Source organism: Triturus cristatus, chromosome 1_2, assembly GCF_964204655.1.
Source record: "Triturus cristatus chromosome 1_2, aTriCri1.1, whole genome shotgun sequence".
NCBI lineage: Eukaryota > Metazoa > Chordata > Amphibia > Caudata > Salamandridae > Triturus > Triturus cristatus.
The window spans coordinates 128,748,271-128,768,091 of NC_140580.1; the positions used below are offsets into that span (position 1 = coordinate 128,748,271).

The 19,821-nt window shown below is 44.8% G+C and overlaps 1 protein-coding gene across 3 annotated transcripts in view; it reads right to left on the reverse strand.

Annotated features, from left to right (window-relative positions):
• LOC146866944 (importin-9-like) overlaps positions 1-19,821 on the reverse strand; it is a 346,501-nt gene that overhangs the window by 282,924 nt on the left and 43,756 nt on the right. For all 3 annotated transcript variants that reach the window (XM_085603269.1, XM_085603270.1, XM_085603268.1), the window contains exon 2: positions 19,469-19,530. In XM_085603269.1, the coding sequence (XP_085459395.1) occupies positions 19,469-19,530 (62 nt within the window). The remainder of the gene's footprint in view (positions 1-19,468; positions 19,531-19,821) is intronic.

A 19,821-nucleotide genomic window follows, 5' to 3' on the forward strand; every position in this document is an offset into this window, starting at 1 on the left:
GGATCTCAGATCATATGAAGCGAGTAAACCCCGCCGAGTCCTCACTGGCTCTGATCTTGCAGTCCCTGCGAGCCTTTCAGGATGCTGTTAAAACCGACAATCGACAGGCACGGCTAGCCACTAAAACGCCAAGGCTCCGTACAGAAAGTTTGAAAGATCTGCTCGGACATTGCTGAGCGACTGAATATGGTGGAGTCACGCATTGGAAATGCTGGAAAGCACAGTGGTAATGTTGAAGGCGCAGGCCTCATTGCAGGACAGTACTATAAAAGGATGTGATGTGGAAGCTCGAGGACTATGAGAACCAGCAGCGGCGCAATACTCTAAGGCTGTTAGGGGGCCCGGAGAACTGTGAGGGCAACAATGTAAGAAAGTTCGTAGTAAATATGCTGAGAGGCCCCCTACCAGAGCTTTCTACAGGAGATAGGGACAAGGAAGTTTAATGTGCTCACAGATTCCCTATTTCACCATCAGGGCATTCCTCCGGAGAAAATCTCTACCAAGTGCCAAATTGATTTATTTTGCCGACTTTTTGCTTCGTCAAGCCGTGTATGATCTAGCTGGACCCAATGTCAAAAGGAGGTTTGAAGGTTTTTCCTTTTTACTAAGCCTGACTTTGCAAATGCTACGGTCGAAAGGAGATTACGGCTCAGGCAATTAATGACCCCATTTCAATCTGCAGGGGCCTTGGTTTTCTTACAAAATCCAGCCAGGTTGAAGGAGATATACAAATGCCAGAATTTCAGTTCCACTTCTGAAGTTCAATGACAGAAACTTTTGGACGATATTGCAACAGGGAATATTGGGGGTAAATAGTAAAAATATCTATTGTAAGCAAGGATTTCAGGCTTATGAACAGTGGTTCCTCGGGATACGGGTATCTGGCAAGCCACATTCAAAGGGGGAGGAGGTAAAGGGAGAGGATGGGTGGCACAGACGTGCTCACACGGGCTCATGTTTAAGCCTGGTTGCCTGATTTTTGGTGTGGGGGGGGTAGAGGGGGCGATACTTAGGGGACGAGAGGAACATAGTTAAGTTTGCATTGTTTCTTAGATGTCAGACATTTGTGCAGTACTTTGTAGTAAAAGGATAGAGATTTTTGGAAGTGTGGCAAGGTTTAATGGGGATAGGGTATCAGTCATAGGCCAGCACCATAAAAGTGTATGGGGGTATTGAGAGTGGCATCCATCAATATATGTGGCCTAAATGATGTGAAGAAAAGACATAATGTTGCGGTTGGGTTACAGTCGCTGGGTGCTAATATCATTTGCATCCAGGAGACACATATAGATGGGTCACAACTACAGATTTTAAATACACTGAGATTTAGGGTGGTAAGTGAGATGACACAGGGGGCCAAGGTATGGGGTGTGGTGATCCTGGCCAAAGGAGGGGGGCTGCAGTTTAAGCGATCATGTTCAGATAAATGTTGTCATTGCGCAATCACTGAATGCCAATATGGGGCGGGGAAGAAACTAACGAGTACAATATTTGGATGCAATGGTGATGATCCTACAGTATTGAATACTATCTCGAGCGAACTTGCTCACTAGCCACTCAAACTTATTGTATGTAGAGACTACAATATTAATCTACCAAGCGATTGTTCTCTTGAGGGAGGAGATATGTGGGACAGAAGCCAAAAGTTTTTTTTTTTTAACCAAACCTTCTGAGTGCCTACCTCCCCTCGCATTCGCATATTTAAGTTGGTTGTAGTCGGAAGGAAAATATAGAGTCAATCGGATGTTTAAGAGCTGTGGGGAGACTGGAGATTGGAACAAACAAAGGATTGTTGTGGACACTACCGGAGCGGTGAGTGGGGCGTTGAGTACGAGACGAGCTGAGTCCGGAGGAGAGGGGCGCCCGGAGGAGAGGGGCACCTGACCCAGCGGAGCACCCCAGAGCGGTCTACGGAGCTTTTTCTTGCTACAAAGAGGTCTGCCCTGCGGGGACTTTGCCACTTATTTACTTACTTTTGTGGCCTGTGTCAGAGGCCTCTCTTCGCTCTGCTTTGCCGCATTGGAGGATTGACCGGCGGGAGCTTGCTTTTGGGGGGTGCTGTCGCTTGGTTGCCAGGTCCCTGCCGCCACCGCGTTTCGAGCCGCAGCCGCAGTGCGGGGGGACTACAGCCCCCACAATCCTCCGCAAGTCCCGCCCACCGTCGACATCACCGGAGGCGCAGAAAGGCACCGGTGTTTCTCCTGCGACGCGTGCGGGACCAGCCGGGCTAAGCTCGGGCACCCCTCTAAGCTGCTGTTAAGGTGAGCCCAAAAAAGCATTCTGGGGAAACAAAACACCAGTGCCATCACACAGGCCTCTGAGGGCCCTTCTGTCCTCCCACCCTCCTTTGAGAGTATGCTGGAAAATGCTTTCAATTTGGTTAGCACTGAAATTGCCAATACCGAGAGGAGGATGTCATTGGGTCTTATGACTTCACATTTAGAGCTCCAGCAAGACTGCCCAAATAATGCTGTGCCGCTTTACCCTGCGGTCACAGTCACGAAATCTACCTTGTCGGTTAACCCACCGGCTAACCCCATGGTAGCTCAATTTGGGGGTAGCAGTTCAACTATTATCATTGACTCACAACAAGATCCTGTCATTCTAACCGTTAACCCTCCCCCGACCTCGAGTAATAAGACTGTCGGAGATAAGAGGAAAAGGGGTCCCTCGAAACAAACAATAAATAAAAGGAAACAACCCCTACGCAACAAGAATCAACCCACACCTCAGAGTATGTGGACCAGAGGGAAACAATTATCAGGGGTGGCATGGATGGAATGGATAGTAATGAGTCTTTGCAACTGGTTGAGGGGGATACAGTTATAATCCCCCATAAAGAAGGACATAACTCTGCCTGTACACAGACTGAGCCCATAATTGAAAGCGTTACTCAAAAAAAGTTAAACGGAAATTTTATTGAGACTATAGTCGACACAATTTTTAAACAAATGTAAAGTCAAATGATCAACAGTTTAATACAATGTTTAAAAGACTTGATAGATTGGAAAACCTGGTAAAAAAGGAAGAAGTAAAAAGGAAAGGGGTGATTAGCCTAGATCTGCTGAGGGGAGAACGACTACTGAAAGATATGGAGGCCGCTAGTAAGGTCATCTTGGGAGACGGGCCAATCATTAACAGTAGTACACTGGTAAATAACACTGCACCTAGGGATGCCTTAGCAGGAAAAAGCCGACCTGCAACACCATCGCAGCATACTCTAGCTGTAGAAGCTGGACCGCCGTGCCCCGCTAGTGCGGCTGCCGGTACATCAAAGGGGGGACCTAGTTCAGCCACCATAAAGTCGGGGAAACAAACTAATATGGGTTCAGACAAGGGTAAATCCGTTGATACTAGGTCTACAAAACAACCAGGGCCAGCCCTTTACTTGCCCCCTGATGCCTGCCCTTATGTCTTGATCTTAGCAGGTGTACCATTGCTTAAGGGGGGACAAGGTGAGTCCTGGGTCCAGTTGAACAACAAGTGTATCGACTGGTTGACTAAACATAAAGGGGTTGGGACAAATATTTCGAGGGAAATCTTGTCAGTCCATCGAGTGAGTTGGGTTGGTCCCTTATTTAAGAATATTAATGGAGACTGCATTGTAATTAATTTCAGGCACCCCTCAACAGCAAATTTTATACTCAATAGCAATAATATCTACCCCAGTCCCTCTACTGTTGTAACTCTACTACCGTTGAGTTACTTCTATAGGCCCCCTCAGAGATTATTTAGCCCAGCTCTACCATCTTTTCCACTATATAATAGATACAGTGTATTATCTGAGCTTGAGACCCAGGACTGACCATCAGCTATCCCTCCAGCTACAGCAGACAGTGATTACTTGAATGTAACTGACTCCGTGGAAGAATTGATAACTGGCCTCCCTATAGAGGTGTCTAACGGTGAAATTGAGGTAATTCTGTCACTTGATCCTAAAATAACTGCTCATGCCACCGCCACCCCTATATCGTCTGACAAATTAACAATTTTGAGTTGGAACATTGCCGGTTTAAATGCGAAAATGAAATTTAGGGACTGCATAGATTGGGTTACTAACTTTGATATTTTAATGTTCCAAGGAACTTGGTGTACTAGTTCTATGCTCCATGAGGGGTATGGCTGTTACAATCAAATTGTACCCGTTCTGGCTATGGGACGACCTAGTGGGGGTTTATCTATCTGGGTTAAGATTACTGCAGGAGCTAAAATTGAACCCTTGAAGACCAATGATATGAATTTTCAGGCCTTAATTTACACTAACGGGTTTAAATTATGCTTAATTAATTTTTATAATAATGACTTCACAACACATCCAAACACAAATTTTATAAGATTGTTTGATTTTATTGATGGAATTGTCGATGGACAAAAGCATGATAAACTTGATGGCATCTGTGTAGGAGGTGATTTTAACGCACACATTTATCCCCGAACCCCTCCCTGTAAAAGAGGGGAAGAATTGCTTAATCATTTAGCCACACAAGACTTAGTTAATATCATGTAGAAGGTAAATATTACCGCAAATAAAGGACCTGTGGCCACTTATGTTGGGCGTGGGAGTTCAACTACAATAGATTATGTATTTATATCTTCCATGCTTGGGGATTGTCTATTAGAGGCTGAGGTTGTTAGCACTATATATGGTGACCACAACCCTATTCTGTGCAGTTTTAAATCCATCAAAAAACCGGGGAAACATAGAGAAATTGGGGCAAAAAATGTGGTGGCGTCAACGGACAAACTTAGGGTAGTTTGGAAGGGGATAGACAACAAGGGGGTCTTAGCCCGCACAATTAAAATTCACCCTTCGTTAGTGTCTGTCTGTTTATCTAGTGATAATTCTGGACATGACATTATCGAGGCTTTTACAGGGTTGTGTATGGCCATCAGAAAGGAGATTTCCAAACCTTCGGCCAATAATAATAATAAAAACCCCAGGTGGTTCGACACTTTGTTCTCTAAAGCAAACCGTGAATTACGGGTGGCCCTTAAAGCTGAACCACGGGACCAGTTCTTGGTGAGGAGACTGAGGTCAAGCTATAAGCACACTGTAAAAATAAGAACAGAAGTGATATTAAAGGATCATTGGGAATCCCTTGAACGCACGGCGGCACTGAGAAATGTTGCCGGTTTCTGGGGCGAGGTTAAGAATTTAAGATCAATTGGATCCAACATTACCCCCATAAACTGCAATATATCAGGGGATTTGTGGGTGAAGCATTTTTCAAGCATTTATGTTGCACCGCACCTATTAACGGAATCCTCCTACCCCTCTATGGCCCTTAATATCTCAATAACGGAGGTGGAAGATACTATCTCTCACAGCGCGAGCAATAAAGCACCTGGTCCCGATGGATTATCCATCGACCAAATTAAATCAGAGCCTGACTTTTGGTCACCTTTATTGTGCAATATTTTTAATAACTTATCTAACACCCCAGCCCCAGCAACCTGGTCAAATAGCATTATCGTGCCAATTTTTAAGAAAGGCGACAGACTAGATCCTGGCTGCTATCGGCCCATATCTTTAATAGATAATACCTTGAAGATCTTAGGAAGGGTCATTTTCAATAAGATCAGGACCTGGGCAGAGGAAAATATGATTTTACACCCGTGCCAGCTAGGCTTTAGAAGCAACGTGGGGACTATTGAGCAATGTTTAAACCTGAATTTAATGTTGCTGTGAATATATTTTATGAGGCTAATAAATAGCTTGGTTTGACAAAAATTGGTGTTGTGATAAAAAATGTTTTTTTCGTGCAAGTGTTACATCGGCCTGAGTGAATAGTCAGGATAAAAACCCTTTGGGGGTGTTGTGATTGAATTGAACAAGTGAGCCTCTTGAATAGAGTCCGTTTCAAAAAGAAAAAAAACTTTTTACTTTACAGTAATTTGGTGCTCTATTTTCTTTTTGAGGAATATTGAGCCCCTCTCTCTTTTGTCGAAAACAAATACACCATTGCCAAAAAATCCCCATTGTATTTGGGGTTTATGGACTTAAGTTCCGCTTTTGGTTTTGTTAACCGCTTCCGCTTATGGTCAGTTTTGTTAAATTATGGGTTAGATGAGTCACTTGTTTATTTTTTGGCCCACCTACATAGTGACTTGAAAGCCCGTGTTCGAATAAATAATGATGGTGAAGTCTCAGGGGACATTATAATTGGCAGAGGGGTGAGACAAGGCTGTGTCTTGGCCCCCCTGCTATTTATCTTGTATATAAATGAATTAAGTAACTCTTTGTGCAAATTGACTAGTGATGTCCCGCATATTAATGGAAAATTACTTCCCGCATTTCTTTACGCGGATGATGCGGTCCTTATGGGCCGCACACCCAATGCATTACGCATTCTAATAACAGGTTTTGTTTTATATATGGCTGATCTTGGCCTATGCACCAATTTTAATAAATCCTATATAATGTCATGTGGCCCTAAAAAGCATAAAATCTGTCATATTATGTCAGGCAATAATGTTTTAAAAAGCACTAGTACTTTCCCCTACTTAGGCTTGTTGTTTTCCGATTCCGGATCTTGGCAGCCTCATGTTGCCAGGGGGAGGAATAAAATGGGCAAAGCTATCAATTCCATAACTAGCCTCCGCCAACCCAAACACGCAGAGGTAATAATACCATTGTTACAAATCTACAAAACCCAATGTTTACCAACAGGAACATATGGTGCAGAGGTGTGGGGATACTCGAATTGTACTGCCATACAGACCGAAGAGAATAGATTTTGTAGGAAGGTATTGGGGGGGGGGTCATCTCAGCTCCAACTTATGTTTGCCACAGGGAACTGAATCTCCCATACACAGAGGACTTCATAAGATCTAGGCCCGCCCTGTTTTGGCTGAAAATATGGCGGAACTCTGCTGCCTCTTTGACCCGCGAAATTATCATGGACTGTCTAAAATGTGAGCGGGCAAATTACATACCCTGGCTCAGGGAAGTAGAAAAAAGCTTAGTAAGTGTGGAGAAGGGGCATTTATTCTCATTACCCCTAACCATTGATTGCACCCATAAGAACCAAGTAAAAAGGGCTTTGTATGATCTTTACCGAAAAGAGAGGGAAAGGACCGAGCTTGTAAAATCTGCTATTAAAAGGTACATTCCCGTTTTGGAAACAAGTGACAGGTCTAATAATTTGCCCCAGGGTTACTTGCGAAAGAAACTAGGCAGATGGAATAGGAGTTTGCTGTTTCGTTTCAGGGACGGGAGCATTAAAAACCTACTTTGCTTCCCATTAGTCTTCCACAAAAATTCGGAAAATGTAAGCTGTCCCTGTAATTTAGGTGGAAAACAAAGCCTTTTACATTTTATGTTTTTCTGTGGTTTTTATGTAAAATATACTACACATTACCTAATCCCGTATTTTAGAGAGAATGTACTGATGGATTTTAACCTGGCATTTAGAGATTTATTGATGCTAGGCTCTGACGATGTAATCTTCAGAGTTAGTTGTTTTCTTCAATCTGCTATACGTTCGAGCATCAATGATCATGGTCTGATTACTCAGTTTGCATATTGTATATTTGTATTAGTGGTAGCTCTTTTGCACATGTTATAGCTAATCAGTTGTGGATTGTCTCAACTGTAGCATATGCCAGGCTGAAATATAATGCACGTAGTACTGTAAAATAATGTTATTGTTAAGATACCTGTATTTGACAGGAAGTTTACTTTATAAAATTAACTGTGATATTTTCTTAACATTTTGTTAAATGATTGTTTTAATTTGGATGAATTGTTGTGATGTACATGTACTTTTATGGATGTTTTTAATATCCGAATAAAGATCTTTGATGATGATGAAAAGTATTTCACGCCTTAAGGAATATGTGTCAGACTCATGGCTTAGTTGACTGCTGGCAGTTGTTAAAATCAAACGATCCAGGGAACACTTATTTTTCTAATCCACAAATGCCCCATGCTAGATTAGATTACATGTTTATTTCTAACTCATGTAATTCAATTTGCCATATAGAGAAACTACCACAAGTACTATTGGACCATAATCCGTTAGTACTAGAGCTGGAAATAGAGGTAGCCAATTTTAACTCTAGGTCCTGGACATTTGACAGAGCTTAACTCCCGGATACTGAATATTGCACCCATATAAAAAGCTGGATCCCAATATTTTTGGAAGAGAATATAGGGAGTACCACAACTGAGGTGGTATGGGATGCCATGAAAGCAGGAATTTGGGAGGAAACATTGCGATATTCCCTGAAACTTAACAAGCAGTCGCTAAAGACATTACAGGATAACCTGGTGGTAGCAGAAGAGAATTTGTTCAGGGCGGTTAAGGAAGGTCAGGATCTTGGGTCAACACAACGGCGGATAGCAATTGCAAAGGCAGCCATTATCAATGTATTTACGGACAAAGCTGTAAGCAAAGTTGTAGCACTGAAGGAAATCGTTTATGAACTAAATGAACAGGTTGGCTACCAACTAGCAGTTTGCACCAGGCAGCAAACGAAACCCAATATAATTCGAGGAATTATCGATCCGGAGATAGGGCAGACCACCATTCCAGATTCCATAAGGGATGCATTTGGGAGGTTTTATTGCTCTCTTTATACGGCTGATGACAAGAGGGATCAGGGGGATATTAAAGGGTACCTAAATGCCGTACCATATGAGAAATATGAAAAAGAACAGGAAAGCTTAGATAGCCCACCATGCTGATCAGAATTATGGGTGACCTTGAATAGCTTAGCAAAGGGGAAGTGGCTGGGACCGAAAGCATACCAACCGAGTTTTACGTCATCTTCGCGAGCCAGTTAAAAAAAAAAAATCCTTAATGAACTGTTCGTATATATTTAACGGAGGGCAACCCCCGGATCATGGTCACGAGCAAAAATTGTGGAGTCCTTAAAATAAATTTTTTTTAAAAACCCTGGCACAATTGGGTTCATACCGCCCCATTACATTAATAAACTGCAAATCAAAAATGTACTCAAAATTACTAGCGAGCAGATTAAAACGCATAATATACAAGGTTATTTCAGAGCGTCTGACAAAGGTTTGTCCCTGGGAGGTCCACAATAAACCACACCTTGAGAGTTATCACACAGTTTGATATCACTACTGTTGCAGGAGACCCTATGGCATTGGTTTTATTAGATGCAGAAAAAGCCTTCCATAGGGTCTCCTGGCAATATCTGTGGATTGCCGTGTCTAGGATCGGGATAGGGGAGGGATTTATTCAAGCAATTAAACAACTATATGTCGAACCATCAGCCGCAGTGATGGTGAACGGTATACTCTCGAAAGAGTTTCCAATCTCTCGGGGTACCAGGCAGGGCTGCCTATGCTCCCCTCTTTTGTTTGCGATCTATATTGATACATTTATTCGTAGATTAGAGAACAATGGCCAAATACCAGCAATATGGTCTCAGAATTGGGCTACCAAGACCCTCGCCTACGCAGACTATATTGCTTTCGTGATGGCAGACTTGCACTCTGCATTAACGGTAATTGAAGAGGCAGAATGTTTCAGACAAATCTTGGGGTATGCATTGAATCGAGAAAAGACCCAGTTTGTCCTCAATGATGAGATCAAGATGACGGGCTAACGGGTGGTAGAAAAGGCTATATACCTAGGCATCAGTGTTACCTCCAGGTTAGACAATATGGTTAAGGAGAAATCTGGAACCCGTGGTGCGCAGTATGAAAAAGGACCTCCAAAAGCTTAACAACCTTTATTTATCCATGGGAGGAAGATGCAACGTCATAAAAGTGCTCTTCCTTCCTTCCATAAATCTTATATCTTTTTAGAGCAATATGTTTGGAATTCACACCACAGTGCTTCAAGTTAATAGAGCATACATTCTCTCGATTTATCTGAGCATATGCACGACCACGGCAGGCATTTAGGTTTCTCACTCTGCCTAGGGATAGAGGGGGGCTGGCTCTCCCGAATTAGAAATATTATTGGGCCACTACACTAATACATAGCCAAGAGTTATTACAGACCCAATCGGACAATGGACAGATAAAATCCCCTCCGCCTTTGAACGTATATTAGGGAAAGAAACCAGTGGGTGTCTGTGGCACCAGCTGCAGGACAGCTACTAAAAAAAAGTCTGGTTCAAGACCCTCTTTAGTGTTTTTAAAGTATGGAGTGCCATACGAAGAGTATGTGGAATTGGTAGATTACCATTCTATACACCCTTAGATAATAATTTTGCACTCGCTGAAGTTTTTAGAGATGCTTGCGTGGGAAAATGGAAGAGGGCGGAAATTAATCTGATTGGTAGTGCTTTTTCCCCCCACTGGTCTTTGATCCTTCAAAGAACCGAAAGAAGATTTTACTTTGGATTGGCGACATTTTTTAAAATGTATCCATATTAGATATTTTCTTGTACAGAAAGGAGGGGGCAGGCAAAATTTGAGAAAGTTGAAATTACTGAAAGATCAAACCAAGATAAAGTAAGATCTATTGGGGGGATACACACACTTATAAACGCAGCCCTCCCAAATGTCTGGACAAGTACTCCAGAAAATGGCAGGTGAAAGTAGGAGTGTCAGACGAGACATTTTTGTATGCCCACGAGTTATCGAAGTGGGTTTTAATGTCTACCAGGCTACAGGCACAGTTTTATAAAACTTGCTTTTTGTGTTATACACCTGACAAAATCGCAAAATGGGGTGGAGGGAAGGGAACATGTTGTCCTCACTGTGAATTTTATAATACAGATAGTGTTCATATTTTTGCATCATGTCATGTTCTGCAAAAATGTATTAAAGACATTATGAATTTTCTATCGGAAGTTTTAAAAACGGAAATAACTGTCTGAGAATGTAATCCTGCTAGGGACTTTTGAGACGAATCGGCTAAGGGCAGGGCATGAATTGATTTTTATTTCTATGGCGGTTTTACAAATGTTTATTTGAGGCTGCCTGGTTGGATTCCAATGCCCCAGCTTTTCAAAAATGGCTTGCCAGGTTGCTAACAATGTATAGTCTAGAAATAGCCATATAGGCGAAAAGGGAGTAATCAGCGTAGAAAAGGTATGAAAATGTTTAACCCTCTACGTGTCTGGGTCCAAACTCAAAGCAAGGAATGAAGATGAAGTAAGAATATGTACTTTATCGTATTTGCACTAGTCACTTTAGGACAATATCTTTTCTGGGGTTATTTTTGTTATTTGTAATAAATGAAGTATTGTAATTAGAAATAGGAGATGGAAGTAGTTTACCACGTTACATGCAATAATGTAATGAATTTTGGAATGTATATGGCGTATTAAACTTTTCTCCTGTCTTAGCAGGGGGTGGCGGAGTGGGTGGGATATGTGTGGGGTGAAAAATGCAAAATGAATAAAGATTGTTACAAAATAAAAAAATAAAAAATGCTTGACAAATTTAACATTCCATACTTCGTGGACATGGCTTTGCATCATTCAAAGTGTAGATTACACAACCTACCACAAAACACACTCTGCATTCTTCTAGAAAACTACACCCTTGATGTCTACCTACAGAAAAATAAACTGCCAAAATTGATCCATGTCAAACACTTAAAGAATTTAACAGATATCACAAGGATCTCCCATGTCACTTTTAAGAGGGGTACTATTCAAACAATAACCAGATCTAGAAGAGACCGCCCCCTTTAACTCTTAACTTCCATTCTCTGTGTATCCCCTTTATATGCCACTTTCCAGTAAGAATTATTGCCTCCCTCTAGGTACGCCGATCCACATTCCATATTATACCAAAAAGTAAATTCACTTACCAAGCCAAAGGTGTTTCACTATATTAGTCTTTGACAGGCCAATTGGGTCCAACATTTTGTGTATTCAAATGCTTCTAATTTCATTAAAAAAAAATTGTAGCTTCTACACCACCCGTGTCTTATCAGACGCTGGGCTCATCATTCAACTCTTCTATTCACAATGGTGTATTTAATGTAATGCTTATCTGACCGCTCTCTGAGATTTATCACGTACCAATGTTATTTTTCAAAAAATGTAATAAAAAAATACTCCATTTTAATAATTACTTCTCTATGCAGTCGTATACCCTCATGTACTTGGGTGAAACGCTTCCATGTGAAATACTTTTTCTCCCAACTGTCGCAGGTACCCACCAGGGAAGCCAACTTTCCCCACTTCTCTTTCTGCTGGTTACTGAGCCATTGCTAGCGACACTTGGGTATAATCCCGATATTAACAGTATTAACTTCAGCTCTTGCAGGCAATTGGTAGGTGCATAGGCTGAGGGCGTTCTGTTATTTACCGAGGAGGCTGATTGGGTCATTCCCCGCATTATGCAGGAGCTAGAGAGGCACTCCGTGTCAGGCTGCTCCCTTAACAGGGACAAAACCGAGGTCTTACCACTAAATATCCACTGTACTTCCTCAGTGATAGACTATTTGAGTTTGAAATGGCAGCCAGAAGCCCTTAAATATGTAGGTATCTGGTTTGGTAGAGACGTGAAAAACTCAATCACCATTAATGACAATAAAACACTGACCAAAATAAAAAAATAAAGTTGAACGCTTGGTCTCCCAAACTTGTTACCTGGTGGGGTTGGGCCGAAACTGTCAAAATGACAACAGCTCCACTGGTTAATTTATTTTCCAGTATGCTCCCAGACGTTCCTTCCCCCATCCTTTTTTAAAACCGTGGGCAAACACATCTCTGAATTCCTACGCAATGACAAGAAAGCGAGGATCTCCATGAATACTTCGAAAATGAATAAGACCAAAGAGAGCCTTAACCTTCCCGACTGTCCAAGATATCAACAGGCTTTCAAGGCCTCTGGTGGTTTAGGACGCAGGATGCCCACTTCATCATATTCTGGAAAGCTTTGTTACATGCCAAATAGTTTTAAGGCTGATCTCATGCACAGGCTCATAGAGCCAGAAGTTACCCTTTGCTCGGCTCTGGTGGGCTCTCTCCGAGTATTTGTTGGCTTGCGCAGCCTTCAGAATGACAGGTTAACTCTCATAGGATCGGGGGGGGGGGGGGGGGGCGCTAGGTGGCGCGCGACCAAGATGGCCGCACACCAGTGAGGCTCCTGCCCTGCCGAGCGGAACAATATCCTTAAGCCCCATCCTTGGCTAAAACTAAGCTCTGTTTTCTACATCACACAAGACCGGAATCGCCACTGATCACGGCGGTGCCGTTTCTGGACGAAGGAGACCGATCGCGACGAAATGGCAGACTGATGACGGTCCCTACGGACGGCTGCCCCTCCGGCCTTGTGTGGGAAGACGGCTGTGACGGCTAGGCGAGCCCAGGGTCGCGTGGGCCCTGCGGGCGGGTGTGGTTTGCCGGCCCGTCATACTACTGTATGCCGTAATAGCACTGTGCTCCTCCCAGGCGGGTGCCTCTGCCGGATCCCCTGCCTAAGGACACTGCGCAGTATAGCGCCTGGCCCGGGAGACCTTCACCGTCCCCTGATCAGGTGTAGCTGCCATAGCCCGGGGGGAAGGGGGGGGGGGGGGGGAGTCAGCCGCCATTTTGACTGACGGGCGCCACGGGAACCAGCACAAGATATTGCAATAGTAGACGCTGGCGGGTGACCTACCCAAGCATAACTGTGTGCGGCGGGGACCCAGCGGAGCCTCTCCCTTCTGTGATCTTGTGCAGCATCCTGCAAATACCCATAAAGAATACGCTGCGTGATGGCCATTTTGAGTGAGGTGCGGAGTCCCTCTGGCACCGTTGCCGGCTGACTGCGGGGGGCGGTGCGGCACTCCTGACTATCTCCGGCGCATCTAGTGGTGGCTTCTTGCATTGCCAACGATTCACACTGTGACATACCGCCTCATAGCACCACCAGCACATGCGAGGAGCAGGCACAAAGAGAAGGTTGGGCCGATGCCCGGAATAGTAAGGGGGACGGACAGCTCAGCAATACAGTTGTGGGTGTTGGAGGGAACAGTGGGCCCAACACGCCGAACACCTGTGCCGCTCTGACAGGCTTACGTCCTGGGCGCTCTTGGGAAGGACTTACTGGGGCAGCCTCCAGATACATCTCAACGTCTAGGGAGTGACGGTATATACCGACACTACGCCCGAGGGCGCCCCGTTAAGTCTCGGCATGGGGCGTACCAATACCAAGCAGACAAAATTGCCATTTGAAACACGCAAAACACCCAGGTCCAGCTCGGCGGATCACGCAGACTAGGATAGCATGGACACTCAGGAGGAAGATTGGAAGGCGCTCCTACTTGGCATGAAACAAAGCCTCACAACCATCGCTGAGAAAATAGATACCATGAATACACGTATGTACTCAGTTGTTAATAAACTAGACCACCATGAACAACGTCTCAAAGAAGCAGATAGAGTGTCTGACCTGGAGGATGGCGCCACGGCAAACAAAGAACATGTTTCGCAGATGGATAAATTGCTCAAAATAATTGCAGATAAGAACGAGGATTTAGAAGCCCGATCCAGAAGAAACAATGTGCGCATCCTGGGCTTGGCGGAATCGACCAATACGGGTTGCATGGAAGACTTCATTGTAAAATTGGTCGTGGAGCTGTTCGGTCGAGACTCCTTCTCTGCCCACCTCACGGTGGAGAGAGCGCACAGATCCCTGGCTGTCCGCCCACCCCCTGGAGTACCACCTCACCCAGTGATAGCACGTTTTTTAAACTACAGTGACAGACACGGTGTTTCGCCTTGCTCGAGAGAAGAAACAAGTCCACTATGAAAACACCATACTATCGTTCTTTCCAGACTTCACGCAAACCGTGCAAGATGCAAGGCGCAAATTCACTGCTGTGAAGAATAAACTACAGGCGCAATTGATTCCCTACGCTATGATGTACCCAGCGAAACTAAAGGGAACACTCCAGGGGAGGCAACATTTCTTCCAAAACCCACAACAAGCAGAGGACTACCTCAAACGGAATCGTCGAGCTGCATCTGCCGGAACGGGCAGGCAAGAACACTCCAGATCCCAGTCTCCCCTATCAAATCCAGACTAAGACTAGCAACTGCTACCGAAACACGCGTGATCAGCATTGGTGATCTGAATCCGAGGAACTGGCCTACATTGGTGATGTATTGAAGTTTATATATCATTATTATCTGTTCCGCCCGGACTCTCACCTCCCTCCTGCCATGGCTGCCCGCTGATGCAGCGGTGTAGCGGGTAGGTGCAACAGTGGAGGAGAGTGGGTACGGCGTGAGCCCCTAGTGACTCTCCCTCGAGGGTGTTCCCCCAAATCTCCTACAAGGAGGGACAGTATTGGTTGGACTGAAGGTTCTTAACAGTAGGGAGGGTACGTATGCCCGGCGAGTTGGGGATGCCGGAATGGGTGGGGGGAGGGTGTTTTATGTTTGATGCAATGTTGTTATCTACCCAGTTGGTTAGCAGGGGCAATATAGTATTCAGTCGCAGTCACGATAGACGAAGGCATGACAGACATCACACGGGATATTAACAATCTAAATGTATGATCATGGAATATACGGGGTCTGAATAACCCTAGGAAAAAGAGGCAGGTACGAGGCTACTAAGACATGGCCTCGCAGTCGCACTGCTGCAAGAAACACACTTGAATGCGGAACTCGTACCTCAATTCGCTGCGAAATGGGCCTCATATCGTTATTTTGCATTTTACTCCGGTTACTCTCGGGGAGTGGCCATTTTCAAACGAGGAGTGAGGTTCATGCCCAGTGGGTCAGAAGCTGATACTAACGGGAGGTACTGCCTGGTATGGGGGAGGCTCAACTCATATGACGTGACATTCGCGAATTATTACGGACCTAATACTGACGATCCACATACTTTGCTTATACTATGGAGCAAAATCCAAACGATAGGTACCACTTATGTTATCAGTCGGGATGGCGCATTGGCTAGTACACTTAACCCATGTGGCTCACACATATTCAGATCATTCCCCCGTGGTGATGGAGCTGCAGCCCCCGATAAGCCACACCCTGTATAACAGTTAGCGTCTCAATCCCCTGCATCTCCAAGACACAGTTTTTAGGACGGAAATTGAGCGGGAAATTAAGGAATTTTTTTAACGGAATGTGCAGTCTGTTTCCAGCCTCACTGCTGTCTGGGAGGCATTTAAGGTCACGGCCAGGGGATGGTGTATCTCAAAGGGTGGGGGCATACTCAAAACTCTACGCAGGGACCTGCATAGCCTGGAAGGGGAACTTAAAGCGCTAGAAACAGAGCTTCAGGCACACCCGAATGATGGGGCACATAGAGCTAAAATACGGGAAACACTCACAGAATACGAGGAAACGACGAGCAGGGAAAGTAACTTCTGAGGGAAACCATACCTGGCCAGGGTTTATGGTGAAGGTGATCGTCCAGGGAAGGTTTTAGCACGCATGATTAGACCCCCCCCCCCCCCCCCAAGTTCTCAAACTTTGTCGCGGAGATACAAGATGCACAGGGGACCATATATAGAAACCTCTCTGATCAACTCAATACGTTCAGGGAGTAATATAAAACACTGGCACCCCACTCGATTTGCCAGAATACTTAGAGGACAGAGCATTGGCATGGTTAGGACCTAATCAACAAAAATTTCTGAATTTGGATTTGGAGGTGGACGAGATTACTGAGGCAATAATGCATATGAAATCAGGGCGAGCCCCGGGCTCAGACGGCCTGCCAATAGAATTTTATAAAGCCTACGCACCAATTTTAGCACCCATCTTGAAAGAAGTGTTCTATGCGGCGTTAGAGGGGGGCAGCCTACCGAGAACCATGCGGGAGGCTCAAATAACCACGCTACTAAAACCCGGCAAATCCCCGCTACACTGTGAATCCTACCGACCCCTATCTTTACTGAATTGTGATACTAAAATCCTAGCAAAGGTTTTAGCGATCCGCCTCAGTTTTTCGATGGAAAGATTGGTGTTGCCGGATCAGGCGGGATTCATCCCAAATCATGCCACATCCCACAACCTTAGAACACTTTTAGCAGTACTGCAAGACATAGATCCCAATTGCTCAGCGGTGGCGGTTTTTGACGCCACCAAGGCGTTTCATTCAGTGGAGTGGGATTACCTGATGGGAAATCTGAGTTACATGGGGATGCCCTTTACCCTCTTGAACTCGGTTAAACTGCTGTACACGCGGCCGATAGCCACAGTCCTGCTGAATGGTGCACGTTCTTCTCACTTTACCGTTTCCAGAGGCACGAAGCAGGGATGTCCGCTATCCCCAATTTTATTTGCTTTGGCCATCGAGCCCTTGGCAGCAAAGCTACGACAGCATCACAATGAGAGATCCCTGATTTATCCTGCTAGACAATTGCTTATCTCCCTCTATGCGGACGATATGACCCTGTATATCAAATAGCCTCAAGAGAATCTTAATCCTGTGTTGAGGGAGATAACCAAATTCAGCGCCATTTCTGGAATACAAATACATTTGACTAAATCTGCAGTATTCCCCCTCACGCACAAAACCCTACCACACAATTGAATTATCCCCTGGTTTGGGAGAGTGAGGAGTTAAAATACCTAGGGGTACATAAAACCAGGGATGCGTGCGAATTATGGCGTAGATATTGACAAGACAACATCACCAAATGGATACGACTACCACTGTCAATGGCAGGGAGGATATCCCTTATTAAGATTATTCTACTACCTAAATGCCTGTATCTCTTAATCAACATCCCATACCATCCCAGGAGGTCCTTCTTTAACACACTTAAGACACAACTTATAAGACTTATATGGGGTGGGAAACAGGCGCGGCTCAGCCTAACCACATTGATGTTGCCGTACCAACAGGGGGGATACGATGTTCCCAATTTTGAGTACTATTACTATTGTGCGCAGGCACATTTTGCAGTTTACTGGGTTCACCCGCCTCCCTTCATGCCTCATCTGGTGGTGGAAGACGGCTATATGTCGCCGATGCCTTCAGAGGGCTACCTCTTTACTAGGGCGAAGGAGCGAGAGCGAGACCCCTCCACGGTGGACTGTACTCTCGCTGCGTGGAGACAGATTGCGCGCAGGTTAGGAGCCCCCATGATGTATTCCCCTAGGATGCTCCTGCTACGTAATCCCTTATTGCAAGTCACAAATGAGGGGATATGCCGCAAACTGCTTGATGGTCTGCATTACACCACCTGGGGGGGGGGGGATCTATATATCGGGGGACAATTTCGCTCTAGGGCACAATTCTTTGGCACACGTGCCCACAACCATGGACACCTTTATGTATATTCGACAAAGCGTAAAAGCGGTAACCCCTGCATTTCCCGAAGAGCCAGATATATTTGCACCCCTACATGACTTATTACAGGCGGAAGCCCCACGACAGGTCACATCACTCTTGTATAAACACATACAGAAAGCGCCACCTCCCCAAACTCCACGGACCAGACGGGAATGGGACAACGACCTAGATATACCACTGACAGACGAGCTATGGGAAATTAGTTGCAAGCAGACGGAGGAGGTCACAGGCAATAGTAGGCTACGCCTCATACACTTAAAATTTCTGCATAGATTATACCATACTCCGGTCAAACTGCACAAACTGCTACTGCGGGAACATGACAACTGTGCAAGATGTGGAAGGGAAGGAGCAGATTTCATACATTTAGTGTGGAGCTGCCCTCAGGTGGCTGCCTACTGGACACAGGTTTTTGACGGGATGTCCAAAATGATAGGTGCTCAAATATCCCCGAACCCGCTCATGGCTCTTCTAGGGCTCACTCAGGACATAAAAACAGTGCATAGGAAAAATTTGGCAATGGGTTTGCTCCTAGCGAAACGTAAGGTAGCATGCAAATGGGGACGGGGGAGCGCTCCTAAGTTCAAGGAATGGATAAATACGATGTTCACGTGGCAAGATCACATGTATTATTATGCCGAAATATTACCCATAAAATCACGGCCGAAAGACATCTGGGGACCCCTGACTGTCTTTCTCCTGGGGAACGAGACAGTTCAGGGAGAGGGCCAGGGAGGGGGTGGGGAACCAGGAAGGAGAACAGTCCTAGAGCCCGCTCATGGTCCTCACAGGCAGAATCTGAGGCATTGTCGAATTGCAGTGAAATTGTGGCAAATGAGTAGTGATGCTGGATAGTGGGACGGGTGAGTTTTTGGGTACCTGCCATAGTGGTAGGAGGCTAAACTACCCTCCTAGTTTAAGCAGTAATTGTGATGTCTGCATATCGTATACCCTAATGACCCCGTATACTACGGAATGTAATGCTATTTGTATACTATAATCATGTGCTGCCCTATGATCGCTGGATGGGGGTTTTGCAAATGTTAGATAAGGGGGCGGGGGGGTAGTTGATGCTATGCAACAAATTTGTACGGGAAGGTGTAAGATTAGCGCATCATTAATGCACCTGAATTGTTGATTGACATTACACTGATGTACTGTAAAAGCTTGGGTCGTGAGCACATTACCTCTCCACGAGTAATTTGTATTTAGAGATGTGATGAACACGCACAGATGGAGGTGAAGTAAATATATACATGTAATAATACTCGGACTCACTTGTCGAATGGCAAGTGCTCCCTGTGGGTCGACAGTCAACTCCGCCAAATGAACTCCGAACTCTGCAAACAGGAGTAGAAAGAAAAGCCAAAGTGAATAGAGTTTTGTACAAATGGTGAAAGTGATTTGCGAATCAGACATTCCTTCTGTATGCAGCGCGCACAGACTTCAAAGCTGCTACTGGTTATGTGCAAAATGAAGTTCACAATGTAGTTTTCTAGGATTGTCAGATTACTAAAGTACTGCTCCCTTCCGAGAATTCATCATCAATACTGTAATTTTCCATTGTAACTGCTTTTTTTTAAAACCCACCCGAAAACAAAATTAAATATTCTTTAAAAAAAAAAAAAGAC